Source organism: Schistocerca nitens, chromosome 5 (genome assembly GCF_023898315.1).
Source record: "Schistocerca nitens isolate TAMUIC-IGC-003100 chromosome 5, iqSchNite1.1, whole genome shotgun sequence".
NCBI classification, from domain to species: Eukaryota; Metazoa; Arthropoda; class Insecta; order Orthoptera; family Acrididae; genus Schistocerca; species Schistocerca nitens.
In genome coordinates this window covers 831,649,889-831,673,410 of record NC_064618.1, presented here as the reverse complement: position 1 = coordinate 831,673,410, position 23,522 = coordinate 831,649,889, and the positions used below count along the sequence as shown (strand labels likewise).

The 23,522-nt window shown below is 45.4% G+C and overlaps 1 protein-coding gene across 1 annotated transcript in view; it reads left to right on the top strand.

Moving 5' to 3' along the window:
* Positions 1-23,522, top strand: part of LOC126260744 (protein apterous-like) — a gene marked incomplete at its 5' end in the record, with an annotated part of 346,928 nt that overhangs the window by 305,629 nt on the left and 17,777 nt on the right. Inside the window, one exon of the mRNA XM_049958083.1 lies at positions 5,699-5,913. Coding sequence (XP_049814040.1) covers positions 5,699-5,913 — 215 coding nt within the window. The remainder of the gene's footprint in view (positions 1-5,698; positions 5,914-23,522) is intronic.

Here is a 23,522-nt window from a genome sequence, read left to right as displayed (position 1 = left end):
CTAAGGACATCACATACACCATGCCAGAGGCAGGATTCGAACCTGCGACCGTAGCAGCAGCGCGGTTCCGGACTGAAGCGCCTAGAACCGCTCGTCCACACAAATCTTATTTGTGAACGAGTCTTATCTATTAATGAAAACCGAATCATAATCCCTACAGTACCAACTGAGATCAGCCTTAACATACAGAAAGATAAACATGGCGTGGTGTAACAAAGTGTAATATGTATAGATACTCCAATTCATGGCGAAAACGTTATCGTTTCAAAAGATGCGACCTCAACATTCCTCAGGGCAGTCCCACAGGAGCAGTGGTGCGATGCTTCGACGCAGCTCTCTCTCGGCGAGAGCTGTTAAAACGTCAAGCCGCGGAGAGAGATGTGAGTAAACATCGATTTGATGGCACATTTCCAGAGCGGCGCATGCTCCGTGTTCATTGGCGCTGTCGCGAGGGCGCGCGCCGAAAACAAGTCAGCTGTGATGGAAGCGGGTCCCGTGCGGATACAGCTGCGACACTTGTTTCACACACATCACGGATCAAAGGACTCCGCTGGTTCCCGTGGGCCCGACGCCTCGGAGTTGCCCAAGGCGCCCCGTAGCTGAACAACGCTCAACTTAATTTAATAGGCGTGTAGTCACAACTCTTGTTGCTCAACGTCTGCTCCACAACTTACAGTGGCGCCCCGAGGGATCTAAATAACCCCGCTTCCTCCTCACATTTCAGTAGCTAACTGAGAGCATTTCTAAGTTTCGTATGCGAAATAATAGTGTCGTGCAACCTCTGTAATGAAATACATCTGCAGTCCAGACCTAAACCTTCACTAATTAGCCAAGTGTTCGCTGATGTCGAGCCACCCCGTGTGCCAGATCTGAGCTATGTCCGCTGCCTTCGTTCCTTGCAGATCACTCTGGTAGAAGGAAGCCAGTGAGGGTGACGGTCTGGGTCATTCCCAGCCGGCGTAACCCTTGCGAATGTTCTTTATCTGGTATTTGCCGCCGTAGCAGTTCAGCTACGTGACTGAAAGGTCAGCATATGTGACAACACCATGGATTTGTATTCATAATACCACCAAGCAATTTTTCCTCGATTGGAGGAGTGGTGTCCATTCAGTCTTCCGAGAGTAACGTTAGAGCTGTTTAAAAAAATTACAGTGGGCCTTTGCTGAAAGCATACAGTAGTGTCTGGGGAAGCGGTGTCTAGATGATAGACACCTTCAACTCTGCCGTTCAATTACTCCTTGAGCACAGGACGATGTATCGTTCGGATTTCAGGTCTGTGTCTTCTAGGAAGCTGGTCATACGCCCTTTATGTTCAAATGTATGTGAAATCTTATGGGACTTAACTGCTAAGGTTATCAGTCCCTAAGCTTACACACTACTTAACCTAAATTATCCTAAGGACAAACACAAACACACCCGTGCCCGAGGGAGGACTCGAACCTCCGCCGGGACCAGCCGCATAGTCTATGACTGCAGCGCCCAAGACCGCTCGGCTAATCCCGTGCGGCATACGCGCTTTAGTTTACTGTGATTTAGGTTATTTAATTTTCTGAAAGATGCGTTTCCATAATACTGCTGACAGTTTGTGGCCAGTAAAAATGTGACCATCCTCAATGGACCGAAACTAAAATTCCTGCGTAACGCTATCTAGTCTCAAAAATGGTTCAAATGGTTCTGAGCACTATGGGACTTAACATCTGAGGTCATCAGTCTCCTAGAACTTAGAACTAGTTAAACCTAACTAACCTAAGGGCCTCACACACATCCATGCCTGAGGCAGGATTCGAACCTGCGACCGTAGCAGTCGCGCGGTCCCGGACTGAAGCGCCTAGAACCGCTCGGCCACACCGGCCAGCTATCTCGTCTCGATACCGTCTGATTTAAGTAGAGTCTCTTCCACTATGCTGCGTGAATAAAACTCCCAGGGGACCAAACCATGGAGGCTGGAAATGAGAAAGATGTTGTTCCATCCTTGGTGACCAGATAAAAACTTCACTACGAAGTGGAATTTGAACCCGGGATCTTGCCCGTAAAGAGTCAGTAATAAACTGTGGCTTTACAGGAGCACCTCCTAAGTAACACAAGTGTGATTGTTCGTGTCCCGACTCCGCAGACAGTTTTAACTTCTCAAAAATATTCTGCATGTGCTAAATCACATTAAACATAATGTAAAAAAATCGAAAAGTAATTCAATTTCAGGTACTTATGAAGACATGTGAGTTTGCTAATAAGGAATGGAAGATATACCTACCGCATTTCTGAACTAAAAAGTCAATGATAACTGTTCCATGCTTCTATATCTCGTCTGTAGCGAGGTCTCTAAAGATGATACACTTGTCCAGGTGTGAGAGGAAGAGGAGCATAAACCATGTGTTACTTTATTCATGGAAACACCATAGAATTCCTACGGAAAGATACTCCTAACTCTGCAAATTAAAATCTGTTCGCGTATACATGCAAATACCATATTTCTAGATGTTCTTATGTCAGATCATTCTTTCATTTAATTCTATTTCATCCTCAAATTTGACATCCTTTAGCGATGTTTCTCCTATTTTTACTGTTACGTAACAGACATGTCTCTATTAGTAGGCATTTAGGCTCACGTATCTGAGTAGCAGCATGAAATCCAGTAGTCAGTGGCACCTGTACCTTCACCGTAACGCTTCGTGCTCGTTGTCAGGATTGTAGTTACAGTGTGAAGCCATAATAATTTCCTCAGCGACCAGAACACAGAGCTCATAGGCTGAAGAGAAGCAGCAGCATGTCAGGAAGGCAATATCGCCCTCATACGACCCACTGGTTTGCATTGGGTTGAAATACTTCACTCTAAGGACTCCGCAAGTCCGGTTGTAAATTTTTAAACAGGAAGTTTTTGAAGAGAATTCAACTAAAAGTCAAGGAAAGACAGAGACAGGCAATTACAATGATTAAGAAATCCTCTGCTCACGAACTAGAGTATTGGTGATAGATTTTTTGCGTTTCAGTTTGGTGGGCTAGTACGGCTTAATTACACCCGTAATGTAGCAGGCTCGATCGTTTGTCTTTGCCTAAGATGCCAATAACTGTTGCAGTGTTTACCTGCAATAACAAAAATAAGAGGCATGAAATCAAGGAAAATTATTTAGAAAATCCTAGAAACAGCAGCTACATCATGTAATTTGTCATAGGTAACATGTAGGGAAGGATGCTACTTGGTCCATGGATGCGTGATTAGCACCCATATAAACAGCGATTCACAGCTGTAGCACTATTGTGACAGTCCAATCAAAAGTTCCTCAGGCGAGAATTCTCAAGTCAAGTGGACAGGAATATTTACAAGGACAGTATCAAAACAGTACTTCTTCTAATGAGAACCGTATTACTGCTTAGGTTAAGATTTATTTAAAATTATTATACTTTTCCTGTATGAAATACAGTACCAGGGCTCTAAATGCTTATTGGTTGAATATACCAGGTGAACACAAATACATTTACCACAAAAATAAGCAAAGTTCTTTTTCTCTATATTTTGTGCACGTGTTGCCGTGTACCGTGCGCAGAATCTGCAAAACTAAACTGGCCCGGAAAGCACTTTAAGATAGGCAACCCAACTAACAGTATATTCTCCCAGGGCAGATGCTGTAAGCTGGGTTGCCTATTTTAAAATGCATGAAATATTTTCTGGGCCAGTTTCAGTTAGGCCCATCCTATATTTGAAGAGAGTCGTTTGAAGAAGAAAGGACTCAATACAGATATAGGGACCTGAATGAAGTGTTCTTAAAGTGGTAAATTTTATTAGTGACAATGTTATGAAAAGGTGATTTTGAGTCGCGGACAGGCATAACAAAAAGACAGTGTGAGAGCTGCGTTTATGTGAATGTATGTGTGTATCTTGTTTATTTCGGAAGAAAGCCTTCTGACAGAAATTTTATATGTTTACTAGTTTTTTTGCTCTGCCTGTCTGCGACTCAACATCTCCACTGTATGATGAATAGCAGTCTGTCCTTTTCATAATATTGTCATTATTCCATCCTAGATTTTCCATTGTTTAATTCTATAAGTGCATTTTACTGTTGATGGTATATTTAATGACGTACTATGACCTTTTATTTTATATAGTTATTTTGCGCTGTTGAAAGATGGCTACTATACAAGCTAATGTATATAATCAGGTGTTTCTTGATGATGCTTCGTTGATAGAAACTACACTACTTGCCCATTAAAATTGCTACACCAAGAATAAATGCAGATGATAAACAGGTATTCATTGGACAAATATATTATACTAGAACTGACATGTGATTACATTTTCACGCAATTTAGGCGCATAGATCCTGAGAAATCAGTACCGAGAACACCCACCTCTGGCCGTAATAACGGCCTTGATACGTCTGGGCATTGACTCAAACAGAGCTTGGATGGCGTGTACAGGTACAGCTGCCCATGCAGTTTCAACACGATTCCAAATTTCATCAAAAGTAGTGACTGACGTATTGTGACGAGCCAGTAGCTCGGCCAACAATGACCAGACGTTTTCAGTTGGTGAGAGATCTGGAGAATGTGCTGGCAAGGGCAACAGTCGAACATTTTCTGTATCCAGAAAGGCCCGTACAGGACCTGCAACATGCGGTCGTGCATTATCCTGCTGAAATGTAGTGTTTCGCTGGGATCGAATGAAGGGTAGAGCCACGGGTCGTAACACATCTGAAATGTAACGTCCACTGTTCAAAGTGCCGTCAATGCGAAGAAGAGGTGACAGAGACGTGTAACCAATGGCCCCCCATGCCATCACGCCGGGTGACACGCCAGTATGGTGATGACGAATACACAATGTGCGTTCACCGCGATCTCGCTAAACACGGATGCGACCATCATGATGCTGTAAACAGAACCTGTATTCATCCGAAAAAATGACGTTTTGCCATTCGTGCTCCCAGGTTCGTCGTTGAGTACACCAACGCAGGCGCTCCTGTCTGTGATGCAGCGTCAAGAGTAACCGCAGCCATGGTCTCCGAGCTGGTAGTCCATGCTGCTGCAAACGTCGTCGAACTGTTCGTGCAGATGGTTGTTGTCCTGCAAACGTCCCCATCTGTTGACTCTGGGATCGAGACGTGGCTGCACGATCCGTTACAGCCATGCGGATAAGATGCCTGTCACATCGACTGCTAGTGATACGAGGCCGTTGGGATCCAGCACGGCGTTCCGTATTACCCTCCTGAGCCCACCGATTCCATATTCTGCTAACAGTCATTGGATCTCGACCAACGAGAGCAGCAGTGTCGTGATACGATAAACCGACATTGCGATAGGCTGCAATCCGACCTTTATCAAAACCGGAAACGTGATGGTACGCATTTCTCCTCCCTACACTAGGCATCACAACAACGTTTCACCAGGCAACGCCGGTCGACTGCTGTATGTGTATGAGAAATCGGTTGGAACCTTTCCCCATGTCAGCACGTTGTAGGTGTCGCCAGCGGCGCCTACCTTGTGTGAATGCTCTGAAAAGCTAATCTTTTGCATATGACAGTATCTTATTCCTGTCGGTTAAATTTCGCCTGTGTAGCACGTCATCTTCGTGGTGTAGCAATTTTAATGGCCAGTAGTGTAGTTTGCCTTAATGTATTTGGTGGGCAGGCGCCACTTCTGTCAAAAACGTGCCGTTCTTTGCGCACGGTATTCGCGCTCTGACCTTGATGTGTTCCCGCGGTTGCAGACCTGAACGCGGACTACCTGGACACGCCGTTCGGCCGCGGGCCCGGCACGCCCGGGGTGGTGAACGGCCAGCAGCGCACCAAGCGCATGCGCACTTCCTTCAAGCACCACCAGCTGCGCACCATGAAGTCCTACTTCGCCATCAACCACAACCCCGACGCCAAGGACCTGAAGCAGCTGTCGCAGAAGACGGGGCTGCCCAAGAGGGTGCTGCAGGTGAGCTGACTGTGTTCCAGACACACGCCTTGCGGGCAAACGCGAAAGACCACGGTGCACGGGCTAAACGTTTCACACAAAAGTCACATCATCTGCTAAAACATCACGATTTCTTTTGTCGTCTAATTCATCCTCTTCCCACCGTGCAAACTACATCCAACAGATTTACTGCATTTGCCATTCTACTCTACCGCTTGGAGAGTTCAACCCAAACTAGTCCGATTACCTATCAAAAAACCAATTAACAACTGTCAGAGTAGAGGGGCATGGAAAGCGAAGGAGTGATGGACAGTGGGACAGGGTTGTGGCCTATCCCCGATGTTATTTAATCCGTAGCAATACAGGTAACCAAAGAAATATTTAGAGTAGGAATTAAAGTTCAGGGAGAAGAAATAAAAACTTTCAGGTTTGCCGATGACTTTGTAACTCAGAGACAGCAAAGGACTTGGAAGAGCAGTTAAATGGAATAGACAGTGTCTTGAAAGGAGGATATAAGATGAACGTCGACAAAAAAAACAAGGATAACGGAATGTTGTCGAATTCAGTCATCTGATGCTGGGGGAAGTAGATTAGGAAATGAGACACTTAAAGTAGTAGATGAGTTTTGCTATTTGGGGAGCAAAAGAACTGATGACGACCGAAGTAGAGAGGATATATAATGTAGACTGACAACGGCAAGAAAAGCGTTTCTGTAGAAGAGAAATTTGTAAACGTTGAATATAGATTTAAATGCTAGGAAGTCTCTTCTGAAGGTACTTGGCTGAAATGCAGCCGTGTATGGAAGTGAAACGAGGACGATGAACAGTATACACATGAAGATTAGATGGATAGAACACGTAACTTATAAGAAGATCCTGAATAAAACTGATGATAAAAGAAATTTGGTGCACAACCTGATCAGAAGAAGATATCGATTGATAGGGCGCATTCTGAGACATCAGGGGATCACAAATTTGATATTTGGGGGGGGGGGGGGGGGGGAATCGTAGAGGCAGACAAAGAGATGAATGCATTAAGTAGATTCAGTACGGTGTAGGTTGCAGTAGTAACTTGGAGATGAAGAGGCTTGCACAGGATAGAGTAGCACGGTGAGTGCATCGAAGCAGTCTTCGGACTGAAGACCGTAACAACGCTAAGAATTATTTATTGGAGGAGGGGAGACTCACACACAGGGATACTCGAGAAAGCTAAGAGCTGTGACCATGTGTCTAGTAGCTACCTTCCCAGTAACCTTGTTCGATTTAAATACAGCTTCATTTACTATTCCTTTCAGTTCATATAGATAACGGAATGCACATGGTTTACATTCAATAATTCAGACGAACAAAATATGAAGTACAAGTATTTTCAGGTATATACCACCTTCAGTGGTTAGATTTTTTGTTTCCTACATCATTCCTAATATTCTTCTACACATAGGTGTTCGCTTTTAGTACAATGCAGTTACTGATTCATTGTCAGTGAAGGGCAGGGTACTAAAAATCGATAACCTACGCGTAAAAGAATTAGGAATGGACACACAAAATTAGACCACTGAAAATTCAAATGAAGCGAAACACTTACGGCCTATATAAGATTTTTGTTATGGTCGTAAAGACAGTGTACAATCTACATTATATTACGTGTATAACTTCGATTGTGGACACGAGGCCTGATAACAAACAAATCAACAATAACAGTTCCAGTTACTTGGCACTTGCCGGTATGGTTACAATACTGTTGTCGTCCTTGTTAGTGTCGGGCTAGAACATTCTCCATATAAATAATGAAAATTTAGATGAAACATATAATCCAGTGACCAAGAAATGGAAACATCCTGGTTCCGGTATAAATGGTACGCTTACAATCTCATTTTATTTCTTGCTGCTAGAGAACGTAACGGTACACCCATCCCTTCTTTCTGCAGTCATAATTTTATCACCTGTTTTGCCGGACGTCTTCTAATTCTGCACTTTATCTCGAAAACAATTTTTACGCGTTCTTGTAACGTCACATTCCCAATCGATCCACTTTTTTCAAATCTCCAATCGCATGCGTGGAATTTCCGCACGCACTGAATTGTGCACGTATTGCTTCAGGAATTCTTCATCGAGTTTTGTACAAGCAACTTTCTTTCGAAGCAAAACTCTACATTCTTCGCGTGTCCCAGTTTGCTGCGTACGTGTTCCACGTTTCACACAACTTGTGTAACCTTCATCTCTAGCTAGTAGGATTTGTTTTCGCTACTTTGACCATAGCGTCACCATTTTGTTCGGTTTGTTACTCTCCTTTCTGGTCCTCTTAGTTTCTTTCTCTTTAATTAAACCAAACCTTAGCCATAACCGTATATTTGTTTTGTTTTCATACAAAAAGGCAATAACATTAGTGAGTCTTAACATCTGCTCTTTTACTTTCACCCATCAGTTTGCACCCGCCACGGACTCGTCTTTGCAATTTTTTCCCCGTCGTGGAGTTTCTGTAGGTACAGTAAATTACTCGTCTGTTTCCAGACCTCATTTCAGTCATAAATATTTTGCTTAATTCAGTGTTTTCAGCTGTCTCCATTGTGACCAAGGAATGTCGTCGTTGAAGATTTTACGGCAATAGCTACGTGTGTACAATGAGGGAATATCGAGTTGAACCGCACATGGCATTTGTATAGACATACATAAACTAGTGTAAGTCAGTGACTGTTTGGCTATTAAACATTTTAAATGCACTTCATGGTGCTGACAAAATCTCTCTTTTAATCCACATGTGTCATGCAAAGATCTGAGTTTCCATCACTTTCCCTTCTAATATTATCTGCAGCATCGCTTGCATGTATGGAACTTTCACCTTCCCTGAAACTACTTTGCAGTCCAGACTTGGAATGTTAATTTTCTTCTGCGCTCACATTAAACGAAATAACATAACTACACTTAATATAGGGACAAATTTCCAACAACGAAAGTAATTCCCAACAAAATCATAAGCTGGATCTGTATTTCTGAAGTTCGTTGGAATTTACGATGTTTTCGTGTTACCCATCTAAATTTTTTCACTGTGGAGAAATTTTAGTAGAACTGTTCTACATGCCACAACCGAAAGTTGTTGTTGTTGTTGTTGTTCTTGTTGTTGTGGTCTTCAGTCCTGAGACTGGTTTGATGCGGCTCTCCATGCTGCTCTATCCTGTGCAAGCTTCTTCATTTCCCAGTACCTACTGCAGCCTACATCCCTCTGAATCTGCTTAGTGTATTCATCTCTTGGCCTCCCTCTACGATTTTTACCCTCCACGCTGCCCTCCAATACTAAATTGGTGATCCCTCGATGTCTCAGAACATGTCCTACCATCCGATCCCTTCTTCTAGTCAAGTTGTGCCACAAGCTCCTCTTCTCCCCAATTCTATTCAATACCTCCTCATTGAAAGTAGAAGTAGCAAAAAACTAAGCGCAAGAGAATTTGAAACAGGATGCAACATGATGGATATCTGTCGAGAAAATCTACTAAAAGGTGAATCAGTTGCTGCCTCATTATGTCAGTAATTCTTTTAACATGTGTGCTATTAACCTCCAAAAGATAACATCCTGCTGACTGGATAGGTTTTAAATAACCACGAGCACTGATTAGTACTGTTGACAAACTTAGTACGTGCAAAAAGAATGTGTCAAAAATAGTTTGGATTCTTTAGGTTGTTTATTACCAGGTAGACTTTTCCACAAACACCTTTCCACTTTTACTCGACCTGTTTCGCACTGCGTAATCTCACAGAGATTTGAGCGTGTCGTCGTGAATTTTGTCTCGACACACATGTGTCAGAAATGGCGCGACTACAGCAGTCTAATACCTATAGAATAAAACAAGAAGCTCGTAATCCTTATTCGTGTATCTTCCGTTTCTTTTTCCTGCTTTCGAGGTAGTGTGTTTCAGTTTCTGACGTCAAGTAGCCTTATGCATAACAGGCGTCTTTGTATCGCCAGCTGAGACCATAAACAACCGTTATCAGCTTTCCGAAAAATGTCTCCGAAAAAGCTGCTACTTTGTTAGGACCCGAATGGGCCGCCCGCGTTGCAGAGCTGCCTACGAAAGAAGCGCCGCGCTGCGCCAAAAACACGCCGTACAGTAGCGGCGCCACGCGATGAAAGAAAGGCCTGCCGGTCCTAACGAGAAAGCCGAATCTTATGACGCGCCGAAAATAGCGCGGGCAGTGAAAAAATAGGCAGTCCGGTTTAACAACTGTCATGTAACAGATAACGATTAACGAACTAGGAACACTGTGTTAAATGTGTGGCACACAAGAAATTGCGGCTAAGGACGCTGCGTATCCCCTCCCGCCCTCCGTGACCTTTGACTTCCCCTCCCCCAGGTCCTGGCGTATCTGCTTGCTGAACGGGCCGACACAATGGGAGTGAGTTGACGGTACACGTGCATGCTTGAATACTTGCCTAAAGACGGCTATTGAAATTCACGGGTCTACCATTCGGTCCTTCGGATATAGGTCTCCTATGGTATCCTCACATTGCTTCAGGAAAATGCCGGGATAGTTCTTTTGACACACAATATGGTCGATTTACTTCCCTATTCTCTGTCTCTCTGTCTCTAATGTCACCATCTACTGGATGTCATACTGTAATCTTCCCATTTTTTTTTTAGCGATGCCTATCATAATTAGCTTCTTCTAGGCATGAAATATTTTTCTCTTAATTTTCTCGCTCTTGCACCTGAATTTACCGAAACTTTTCTGGTGATCTACATAAGCATAATTCTGCTTTCTTTGAATTCGCCACGTCTCTCGTGTTTCATTTTCCATGTTCATGCAGATGCTACACATTCAAACGTACTTAGTGTGGTGAGTGACATAAGCATATTGGTCATCGAAGACAATAATCTTATCTTGGAACTCTTCCATTTGGTCCGTGTTTGCATAGAAAAACAGTAATATCAGAAATTGAGTCCGCAAAGATGCAAAACACCGTGTTCGTTTATTTCTTTATTCTCCCAAAATAGTTTCGGCGACAAATATCACCATCGTCAGTGTTTTTTTTTAATCTTATTTATTGTATGTTACAGCATGTTTTAAGCAATTATTGTCACGGTTTGCGACAATTTTCTGTGCGCTTTTTTTTTTCTTTCTGTTGCCGTTTTTTACTAGTCTAACATCATGTGATGCTCATTGGATGGTGTGTAGCTGCTTTTACACACAGAAAAACAATACTTTCTCACTTTGTTTCTGATCCAGAATATTACGCCATCTTGCTGTTCGCGTGCTAGTTTGTGAGAATAAAGAAATAAACGAATAACAAGGTGTTTTGCATAAAGGCAGACTAAATTTCTTATATTACTGTAGTCATCGAAGGTTCAGTGCAATCCTTAGTCTAATTCTTTTCCTCTTCCTCTTCTCCTTCTTCTTCCTCTTCCTCTTCCTCTTCCCTTTCTTCCTGAGCAGGTAGTGCTGGCATTCAGGACGACGACAGTTCATCTGAGCATCTAGATTTAGATTTTTCGTGGCTTACCTAAATCGCTCCAGGTTACAGTTGTAAAACTACCGTAGGCTACAGTAGACTACGGTAGTCTTCCTAATAGCTTCGGTCCGTTAAGATCGTAGCCGCACTATCTGTATGTTAGATGTGTTGCATACCTATCGGGGGTTACCTCATTTCGAGCGCTTTGTTTGCCTGTGCGATCACTGTCTTCCTTGATTTCCCAAGAAACGGGAAGTGGTAAACCATCTAGAAACGGTGTGAGGACAAATAAAGAGCCACATAAGCTATGAAAAATTTTGGTTCTACGTAGTTACATATAAACCGTATTTATAGCAAAATTGAAATTATCAATATTTAATTCAGATTTTATTCGAAAAGTGTTGATTTGTAACGTGAAATAGGGGGACGTTGCAGAAAAAAAAGCTAGACCACGCAATTTTCTCGAAAAAAGATAAAAAATATAAAAAACCACAAAACATGTCAGAGATAGTTTCAATACTTCGTCAAGCTTGAGTAAAACATGTTTGTGTTAAGAGAATACAGTTTTGCACTTTGATCTTGATGATCTTGATGAAGACTTTTTTATATTTGTGCATGTAAACCGTACATGCACCAAACATACTTGCTTTGATTACATAAAAGCGCAGAAGTTACGTGTACTAATTTTTATTAGTTATAAAATGCAATTTACTTTTTGTAAGGATATAAAACACGCTGTGGACTAACACTGAACGGTGTGCAGTTCTAAGTATGTGCAAAACAAACAGAAGTCGTCTGCTCCCTGTTTCTCTCTCACACGCTCATTTGTGTTTCTCTCCCTACCAATGCTATCAATATTGTACCAAAAAGACCGACCTGTAGTTTTGGTAGAGGGTAATTGTACTCTAGGCAAATGCCGGGATGGTTTCTTTGAAAGGGCGTGGCCGATTTCTTTCCCATGTTTGGAACAATCAGAGCTTGTGCTCCGTCTCTGATGACCTAACACGTTGTCGACAGGACTTCAACCCCTAAGCTTCCTTGCCGGCCGAAGTGGCCGTGCGGTTAAAGGCGCTGCAGTCTGGAACCGCAAGACCGCTACGGTCGCAGGTTCGAATCCTGCCTTGGGCATGGATGTTTGTGATGTCCTTAGGTTAGTTAGGTTTAACTAGTTCTAAGTTCTAGGGGACTAATAACCTCAGCAGTTGAGTCCCATAGTGCTCAGAGCCATTTGAACCTAAGCTTCCTTCCTTCTCCTTTTCTTCTTCTTCTTCTGTACTTTGCCCCGTTTTCTCTAAGGGGTCGGCATTGTCATACGGGCTGTGGCAGTGTTAGCGACAGTTAATGGGCTGATGACCTTCCTTGCGCCACCCCCCCCTCTCCCCTCCCCATCGCTTCTGGGATGGGATCTGAGTAGCCCGTCTGCCTGCATCTGGTGCAAATCGCGTTGTCAGTTGTGAGAACGTTTCCTAATATTACCTTTGGCGAGACGTGGAGACCAGGCCATGTATTTAAAAGTTGGATGCGGGAAACCGCCTGAAAACGACATCCAAGATGGTCAGCTCACTAACCCTCATCGTTAATCCGTGAGGTGGATTCGATCCGGGGCAAGCTCGCCCCCCCCCCCCCCCCTCCCCCGAATCCCAGAAGTGGTCCATTAATGTGTTTGCTATTCTGGCGGACTGACGCAATCGTTAGCGTAATTTCACTAAAATGTTTATCCGTGTTGGGTACACCATATCATAGTGGAAAATAACATAACACTCGCATTCGGGAGGACGACGGTTCAATCCCGCGTCCGGCCATCCAGATTTAGGTTTTCCGTGATTTCCCTAAATCACTCCAGGCAAATGCCGGGATGGTTCCTCTGAAAGGGCACGGCCGACTTCCTTCCCCATCCTTCCCTAATCCGATGAGACCGATGACCACGCTGTCTGGTCTCCTTCCCCAAACCAACCAACAACCAACCAAATAACATAACATAGAACTAGCGGGCGAAGTGGCTCATTCCACAAGCTATTGAGGGGGTAAATACTCTAGCCAGGGGGAATGAACTAAATTAATAAGTAGTCTATAAGTAATTCATGTCGGATAAGTATTTAATGAATGCAGGCACAGCGCTAGTTCATGTTGAGTTTAGTATTCATGACTTCTATAATGAGGCACACACAATGTCTATGATTGTTAGTTTCGGTTGTTTGCTGACGTAAAGTTTACAGTGACCTGCAGTACTTAGACATTCCTAAATGACCTCGCAAAGGAATTAACAAGTACTTGTGGGAAGACGCAGTTGCCTATGTTTAGGCTGGCACGTCACAGACATCTAGTGGTAAGTGCTCCGTTTGTGAATAATTGTCTCTCAGGAACCACTCGACGTGCAAGTAGGTGTTCACGTGTGAGCTCTCCTTGGCCAACAGTGGATCCTCTGTAATCGCTCCTTCGGCAAGTAGGAGATCCTCTGTAACAGCTTCACCGGCAAGTAGGTGGTCAACTGCACGCATTCCATCGGCAACTAGAAGACCCTCTGCAAACGCTGATTCGCAAAAGACGTCTCTCTTCAGTCGCTCCATCAGCAGTTAAGGAAAGGAGATAATGGCATACCATCTTGTCGACTTCAGTGTCATTAGACGCGGGCCATTAACTCGGATTATGGAGGTACGGGGAAGACAACCGACGGTGCCCTACCAAAGAAACCATTCCTGTAGTGGCCTTAAGTAATTCAGGGAAACTACGGAAAACCTAAACGTAGATGGCCGGACGGGGATTTGGACCGACACCCACACGAAAGCGAATACAGTGCCTTCCCATTGTGATACTCCTCTCTGTAAATCCAGTGGCCCTCTGCAAGGTCTCTTCAGTAGGGAGGTGGTGCTCCATAAGTGCTCGTCGTCGGGGCGTTAAACCTGATCTTTCTTGTTTCCTTCCCTGCATGAGCGTCATACCGCCGTAAGCGCTCCATTAACAAGTAGGTCATTCTCTCTAAGCAGTCCACCTGTTTTCATAATATTGTGCTATATACTCATAGTCATGTTCATGACACAGCCTAGTACATATTGTGAATAACAACTATGACAGGCGGTTAATTTATATCTACAAACAGTTTCAACAAGTCACATAATGAAACGTAGTCGTTATAGCTACTGTAAATATAACTGGTTTAATGCACACTTGAAAGTAAAACTGTCATCATCCCGAAGGTTATTTTGTACACGTCAGTGCTGCGCTTTTTATTGGACGTGGTATGCCTGTAATTTACTTCGGTTTTCGATCTGACTTACTCAGCCAGTAATAGGGGGCCTACAGTTTATCGCGGACTCCGACGAACGGTGCATTTCACATTAACATTACCATAGGTGAGAGCAGATAAAAGAAAACTATAAAAAAAAATCTACGAACACATGTGGCTCGAACCTCAGCCCCTTGGATCCGCAGTCTGGAGCTTACGCACTATTTTTGTTTTTTAAGGGTTCCGTCTTCCGGTATAAGCCTCTCCTTTCGCTCTCCATTTTGCGTCCACGATCCGGCTTCTTTGCCATTTCTGACTCTTTTGAGGGGCGGTGTTGGTATAAACAGTTGAAATTAAATAGCTTGCAATCCCGACGAGCAGCACATTCGATGTTCAATTCGGTTACTGGACAAATCAGTCAAATCTAAAGACCGAAAATTCAACTACGTGCCTAGGAATTACAAATACAAACAACTCAAATTGAAAAAAACACGTGGAAAATGTTCGGGGGAAGGCAAACCAAAGACCGCATCTTATTGGCAAATGGTTCAAATGGCTCTGAGCACTATGGGACTTAACATCTGAGGTGATCCATCCCCTAGAACTTAGAACTACTTAAACCTAACTAACCTAAGGACATCACACACATCCATGCCAGAGGCAGGATTCGAACCTGCGACTGTAGTGGTCGCGCGGTTCCAGACTGACGCGCCTAGAACCGCTCGACCACAGCGGCCGGCATCTTATTGGCAGAACACTTAGAAAATGTAAGAGATCTACTAAAGAGACTGCCTACACTACGCTTGTCCGTCCTGTTTTGGAGTAGTGATGTGCGATTTGGGATCCTTATAGCATTAACAGGGTACATCGAGCTGCACGTTTTGTATTATCGAGAAATATGGGAGAGTGTGCCACTGACATATTACAGGACTTGGTGTGAACATAATTAAAACAAAGGCGTTTGCCGTTGGGGCGGAATCTTCTCACGAAATTTCAATCACCAACTTTCTCCTGAGAATGCCAAAATATTTTGCTGACGACGACCGACATAGGGAGAAACTATCATTGTCATAAAGTAAGATAAATCAGAGCTTTCACGGAAAGATGTAGGTGTTCGCTTTTTCCGCGCGCTGTACGAGATTGGAATAATGGAGAATACTGTGGAGGTGGTTCGAGAAACCCTGTGCCAAGCACTCAAGTGTGATTTGCGGGGCATCCATGTAGATGTAAATGTAGAAATGCCAGGTAATTTGTTTTCCTTTCAAAGGGCACGGCCGACTTCCTTCCCTAATCCGATGAGACCGATGACCTCGCTGTCTGGTCTCCTTCCCCAGAACAACCAACCAACCAGGTAATTTGTCCTCCATTAGCGTTCTACCGCGAGGCAGGTGGATCTTCATAAGCGCTCCATTGTAAGTGTGGGGTAGGTTTATAAAACTAAGCGTGCAGAGGCTTTCTTACCTGAAGATGGAAGTGTTAAATCTGGAATCCTATCGTCTCTGTGACGAATTTTGTGCCGTAGAATCGACTTTATGACTTTGGCTTAGTCATTTAACCGCTGCTCTGGTACCTTGTCTGAAACCAACGGTGAAGGTTGTGGAACATACCGTTTGAGAATGTTGAGCGATTTTGTTCAAGTTCTTCAGTGCGTAAATCGTTGCCGTGTTGGCAAAGACAAGAATAGCGTACGCGGCTGGCCGCCTGCATATCGCCCGGTGACGAATGACTCACCTTAAGCCGTCGGCACACGGACCGTGCATCCGAACGTTGAGCATTGAGCGTGCCGAGTTTCTGACGTCATAGCGTGGAATAGCACGTTTGGGAGTCTTTCCGAACGTGCAGGGCAACATCTGGCATGTCAAATATTCTGAGCGTGCGTCTGAGCGTTGACCAATGAGATGGCACAACGCCACCTACGTCACACGCACGTCGTCTCCCTTCCGTACTGAGTTGTGAGGCGCCATATTGGCATTCATTTCAAGCGTATATGTACAGAGCTATTACAAATGATTGAAGCGATTTCATAAATTCACTGTAGCTCCATTCATTGGGATATGGTCACGACACACTACAGATACGTAGAAAAACTCATAAAATTTTGTTCGGCTGAAGCCGCACTTCAGGTTTCTGCCGCCAGAACGCTCGAGAGCGCAGTGAGACAAAATGGCGACAGGAGCCGAGAAAGCAAGCGTATGTCGTGCTTGAAATGCACTCACATCCGTCAGTCATAACAGTGCAACAACACTTCAGGACGAAGTTCAACAAAGATCCATCAACTGCTAACTCCTTTCGGCGATGGTATGCGCAGTTTAAAGCTTCTGGAAGCCGGCCGGTGTGGCCGTGCGGTTAAAGGCGCTTCAGTCTGGAACCGCGTGACCGCTACGGTCGCAGGTTCGAATCCTGCCTCGGGCATGGATGTGTGTGATGTCCTTAGGTTAGTTAGGTTTAATTAGTTCTAAGTTCTAGGCGACTGATGACCTCAGCAGTTAAGTCGCATAGTGCTCAGAGCCATTTGAACCATTTTAAAGCTTCTGGATGCCTCTGTAAGTGGAAATCAACGGGTCGGCCTACAGTGGGCGAAGAAACGGTTGAACGCGTGCGGGCAAGTTTCACGCGTAGCCCGCGGAAGTCGACGAATAAAGCAAGCAGGGAGCTAAACGTACCACAGCCGACGGTTTGGAAAATCTTACGGAAAAGGCTAAAGCAGAAGCCTTACCGTTTACAATTGCTACAAGCCCTGACACCCGATGACAAAGTCAAACGCTTTGAATTTTCGGCGCGGTTGCAACAGCTCATGGAAGAGGATGCGTTCAGTGCGAAAATTGTTTTCAGTGATGAAGCAACATTTTTTCTTAATGGTGAAGTGAACAGACACAATGTGCGAACCTGGGCGGTAGAGAATCCTCACGCATTCGTGCAGCAAATTCGCAATTCACCAAAAGTTAACGTGTTTTGTGCAATCTCACGGTTTAAAGTTTACGGCCCCTTTTTCTTCTGCGAAAAGAACGTTACAGGACACGTGTATCTGGGCATGCTGGAAAATTGGCTCATGCCACAACTGGAGACCGACTACGCCGACTTCATCTTTCAACAGGATGGTGCTCCACCGCACTTCCGTCATGATGTTCGACATTTCTTAAACAGGAGATTGGAAAACCGATGGATCGGTCGTCGTGGAGATCATGATCAGCAATTCGTGTCATGGCCTCCACGCTCTCCCGACTTAACCCCATGAGATTTCTTTCTGTGGGGTTACGTGAAAGATTGAGTGTTTAAACCTCCTCTACCAAGAAACGTGCCAGAACTGCGAGCTCGCATCAACGATGCTTTCGAACTCATTGATGGGGACATGCTGCGCCGAGTGTGGGAGGAACATTTGTTAATGCCTAAAAAACTTTTTGAGTTTTTGTATGTGTGTGCAAAGCATTGTGAAAATATCTCAAATAATAAAGTTATTGTAGAGCTGTGAAATCGCTTCAATCATTTGTAATAACCCTGTATATATGCCGTTTCTGAGCACCAGCAAATTGAGAATCACTGGAAAACACATTGTTAACTGTGTGATTCGTTCCAATAAAATAATGAGAAACATCATATTCGTGGCAAAAGAATTATTGTAACTTGCGTATTATGAGAGTAGGCTATTTGAAGGCAGCGACACACTGAATATCTACCCAAAACGCATTGTTCTTGGTACAATTTGTTATAATTAAATTCCAATTAGTAACATATCTACAATTAAGGTTTTCAGCAAGTGTTTAAGACAATATGGTTACACAATTGGCATGTGTTGATGGTTTAGCGCGCCGGCACGGTAGCTCAGCGTGTTCGGTCAGAGGGTTAGCTGCCTCCTGTAATAAAAAAACTGAGTTCATCGATCAACAAGATCGCCGTTTAACAATTTGAGCAGTGTCTGAGTTGACAGGAGTTGACAAGGAAAGTGTCGAACAAGTTTACCGATTTTTTCAATGTTTGCATCAGTTTTTGCTGACAATGGTCTGCCAGTGCGAGTGTCATCACTGGTGTCTTCGCGGCCATCTTTAAATCGTTTAAACCACTCACACACTTGTGTTCGCGATAAACAATCATCGCCGTACACTTGTTGTAACATTACAAACGTTTCACTTGCAGATTTTCCTAGTTTGAAACAAAATTTGATGTTAACACGCTGTTCTTTCTGTACACTCAACATTTTCCGACGCACAGACAAAACGTCAACTACTTAAAACAGACGCCACGGGCAGACTGAGTGCAGGAGGCAGATGAAACTCGAGCAGTAGGCGGAGCGAGAGTCACGTGACAGGCCACGCGACTTTCAGCCTTATTGCATTCGTTTTATTGTTTCACCAGTACTAGTCCGGTTTTTTTCTAGCCACACCTCGTACACAAGTCGCATCGTTCCTGAGCGTTCAGCAGCACGTTGAACTTGGCACGCTCAACGTTAACGTTCGACAGCACGCTCCGTGTGCCGACGGCTTTACGGACAACACGCTGCCGACATACGCCGAGCCTATGATGGTAGCGAGAATCGTTTGTTTGTAGTAACCGATGCGGTATACGTAACTGCAAAAGAGACGAAGAGAGGAAAAAAAAGAGTGTCTCAGTCAGCGAAACGAGACACGGTTCGGACAAAGCGCTGGGGCTCGCCTCGTTCGCGGCCGGCTCCCCTTTCTTTTCATTTCAGCTCGTTTGATTTCTGGAGAAAGCGCCGACAGTAAAAGGGGGTATAAAGTGCGCGCCGCGGGGCGCGCGGGGTTTCGTCACCGGCCGGTCCGCCGTCGCGAGGGATAATGTCGCCATTAAAGTCTCGCGGTTGGGTGGGCATGCGCCCGATAAGTGAAGGCGGAGGGGCACCGGACGGCCCGGCCTTCCTTAATGATAAGGAGCCGGCCCGGCGGCCGGCAAGTGGCGCCGTAAAACTGTGCTAAGTGCTCCGGCCCCCACAAATAATACGCCGCCGCTCGCCGCTTCGCTCCTTCATTTTTATTTCTTCCTGCCTCTTGTACGAATGTTTTCCTCGCTTTTTTTTTTTTTTTTTTTTTGACAGAAAAACGAGTGTGGAGAGGACCTCAGCCGCTAGAGGTTGCTAATGCACACGTATACAAATAACAGCTGTCGTTTGGGCCGACCGGGGACGAGACCTCTTCGTATAAAGTTTCTCTTCACTGTACATTTGGCCCGGCGTGATGGAGCCTTGAAAAGCTTCCGCCGCTGTGTTACTCGCAGGAGTGGAGGAGCAAGAGTACTTCGTCCTGTAGTAATGTGGAACGACGTGAGAGGAAGGTAGATACTGTATGAAAGTGGCCAGAGAACCCTTCCCTGAAGCAAAACAAAGATCAACGTTTTGCAACTGATACTTCTTTTTCTTTCGTTTATTTCCGCTGTCCTTCTCTACGATGTCAGCAGTGGTTTGAGAAACGTATAGCTAACAGTCTTAGGCTGTTGCTGAATGAAATCAACAAGACAATGTGGGAACAGGGTAGGGGTGTTAGTCATGTTTGTATGGAAGCAAAATCGTAAATACTTTGTGAGATGTTGCGAACATTTTTGTAATGGACTCAGAATCTGATACTAGAATCCACATTTTTTAGATAATAAGCTGGATGATGTAATAGACACAATTTTATGTCATTTAAAACTACGTTGTATCACTATATTTCCCGCCCGGTTAGCCGAGCGATCTAACGAACGGCTTTCCGGAGTGCGAAGGAGCGCCTGGTCCCCGGCACGAATCCGCCCGGCGGACTTGTGTCGAGGTCCGGTGAACCGGCCAGTCTGTGGATGGCTTTTAGGCGGTTTTCTATCTGCCTCGGCGAATGCGGGCTGGTTCCCCTTATTCCGCCTCAGCTACACCATGTCGGCGATTGCTGCGCAAACACGTTCTCCACGTACGCATACAGCACCATTACTCTACCAAGCAAACATAGGGGTTACACTCGTCTGGTGTGAGACGTTCCCTGGGAGGTCCACCGGGGGCCGAACCGCACAATAACCCTGGGTTGGGTGTGGAGAGACAGAGGGGTGAAGTGGACGGCGGTGGTCGTCGTGGGGCTGTGGACCACTGCGTCGTTTCTAGGTTCTCGGTTAACATACAATACAGTACATACAATACAATCAGTATATTGTAGCAGTACTTCTGTATTTCAAAACATAAAAATATTGTCATTAATCCTGTATAATACTGCCATCTTGGCATCTTTCTCACCTAATACTTCGGTATGTACAGTGAGTCAGTTTACATTCAGATGTCATCTGATAATGAAGAACTGATACGCTATATCCATGTTTGACATGTCAGATCCACAAGTCATACCGCACATGACCGACCCACACTCCCATCGATCGCCACCTACCTGCAGCCCCTGTCCATTTCCTCCATGTCGCTCTCTGAGATTCCCTCAGGCGGTCGCAAAGGACAGACAATATGCATTCATATTATTTGATTGGCCTAGCTGGGCAATGTATCCACTTTCTTTATTGCGAATACACAAATACGTCCGACCTTCAGTGGGAATCTGAGAGAGCGAACATGGAGGAAATGCACAGGGGCTGCAGGTAGGTGGCGATCGATGGGAATAAGGATCGACCGTGAGGCGAGTCGTGATAGTCCGTGCAGTTGCGATAACACTGTGTCCCGGATGACGCAGTGGTTAACGCACATGGCTGGTAAGCAGGAGATCCCGGGTTCGAATCGCGGTCCAGTACTCATTTTCACTCGCCACCGCCGATTCCGCGTAATGTCCCGACCCGGATGACAACAGTGATCTCCTCCATTTCCTTTCCTTTGTTGCCCTCTCCATCTTCAGTTTATATACACTCCTGGAAATGGAAAAAAGAACACATTGACACCGGTGTGTCAGACCCACCATACTTGCTCCGGACACTGCGAGAGGGCTGTACAAGCAATGATCACACGCACGGCACAGCGGACACACCAGGAACCGCGGTGTTGGCCGTCGAATGGCGCTAGCTGCGCAGCATTTGTGCACCGCCGCCGTCAGTGTCAGCCAGTTTGCCGTGGCATACGGAGCTCCATCGCAGTCTTTAACACTGGTAGCATGCCGCGACAGCGTGGACGTGAACCGTATGTGCAGTTGACGGACATTGAGCGAGGGCGTATAGTGGGCATGCGGCAGGCCGGGTGGACGTACCGCCGAATTGCTCAACACGTGGGGCGTGAGGTCTCCACAGTACAGCGATGTTGTCGCCAGTGGTCGGCGGAAGGTGCACGTGCCCGTCGACCTGGGACCGGACCGCAGCGACGCACGGATGCACGCCAAGACCGTAGGATCCTACGCAGTGCCGTAGGGGACCGCACCGCCACTTCCCAGCAAATTAGGGACACTGTTGCTCCTGGGGTATCGGCGAGGACCATTCGCAACCGTCTCCATGAAGCTGGGCTACGGTCCCGCACACCGTTAGGCCGTCTTCCGCTCACGCCCCAACATCGTGCAGCCCGCCTCCAGTGGTGTCGCGACAGGCGTGAATGGAGGGACGAATGGAGACGTGTCGTCTTCAGCGATGAGAGTCGCTTCTGCCTTGGTGCCAATGATGGTCGTATGCGTGTTTGGCGCCGTGCAGGTGAGCGCCACAATCAGGACTGCATACGACCGAGGCACACAGGGCCAACACCCGGCATCATGGTGTGGGGAGCGATCTCCTACACTGGCCGTACACCACTGGTGATCGTCGAGGGGACACTGAATAGTGCACGGTACATCCAAACCGTCATCGAACCCATCGTTCTACCATTCCTAGAGCGGCAAGGGAACTTGCTGTTCCAACAGGACAATGCACGTCCGCATGTATCCCGTGCCACCCAACGTGCTCTAGAAGGTGTAAGTCAACTACCCTGGCCAGCAAGATCTCCGGATCTGTCCCCCATTGAGCATGTTTGGGACTGGATGAAGCGTCGTCTCACGCGGTCTGCACGTCCAGCACGAACGCTGGTCCAACTGAGGCGCCAGGTGGAAATGGCATGGCAAGCCGTTCCACAGGACTACATCCAGCATCTCTACGATCGTCTCCATGGGAGAACAGCAGCCTGCATTGCTGCGAAAGGTGGATATACACTGTACTAGTGCCGACATTGTGCATGCTCTGTTGCCTGTGTCTATGTGCCTGTGGTTCTGTCAGTGTGATCATGTGATGTATCTGACCCCAGGAATGTGTCAATAAAGTTTCCCCTTCCTGGGACAATGAATTCACGGTGTTCTTATTTCAATTTCCAGGAGTGTATAATGTACGACATCTGCGGAATCTGTGTGGTGTCTGTTCTTTCAGACGTGTATTAACGTTTGTCGTGGCACAAAAGGTGACCTTATTGAACACCCTAGTGTGAGCTGAGAACTTGGTTAGATACTCTGCCCACTGATGGGTGTATGTTTGCTGTAAGTCTTGCAAGTTTTCAGCAGTAATCTTCCGAAATCCTCAGAGGTAACAATGGGTTATTGTGTATGTGCCATCCATCCCAACATCTGAAAACAGAAAGTCGGGAAATATAATATTGTTTCTTCTGACTACAACCTTTATTAAAAAAGCGGTGCGTTAGTGGTTTTCACTGAAAAAGAACACTGGTAATGAAAAGATTAAACTGATCGTCATCGTCTCCTTCCACAGACTAGGTATTGTCACCTGTTCCGGTCGGTATCATACAGCCATCTCTTACGAGGTCTACTTAGTTCTCTCTTCCCAGTTGGCCGATAATTCATTATCTTTTCCTGCAGTCTATCTTCTGTCAACATGATCCTTCCATTTCGTTCTCTTCTTTTCTCTCTTGTCATTAGCTGAAAAGATTTCTAAATCTGATCTTACTGTTTCGTTCCTTACTCCATCCATTTCATCACAGCCCCTTACATACCTCCGCCTCTGCTGCCAGTACACATGATGTTTCTTATTTTGTTACCGTCCATGATTCGGGAACACATACGAGAATAGGTACAACCATAACTTGATAAAACTTCAT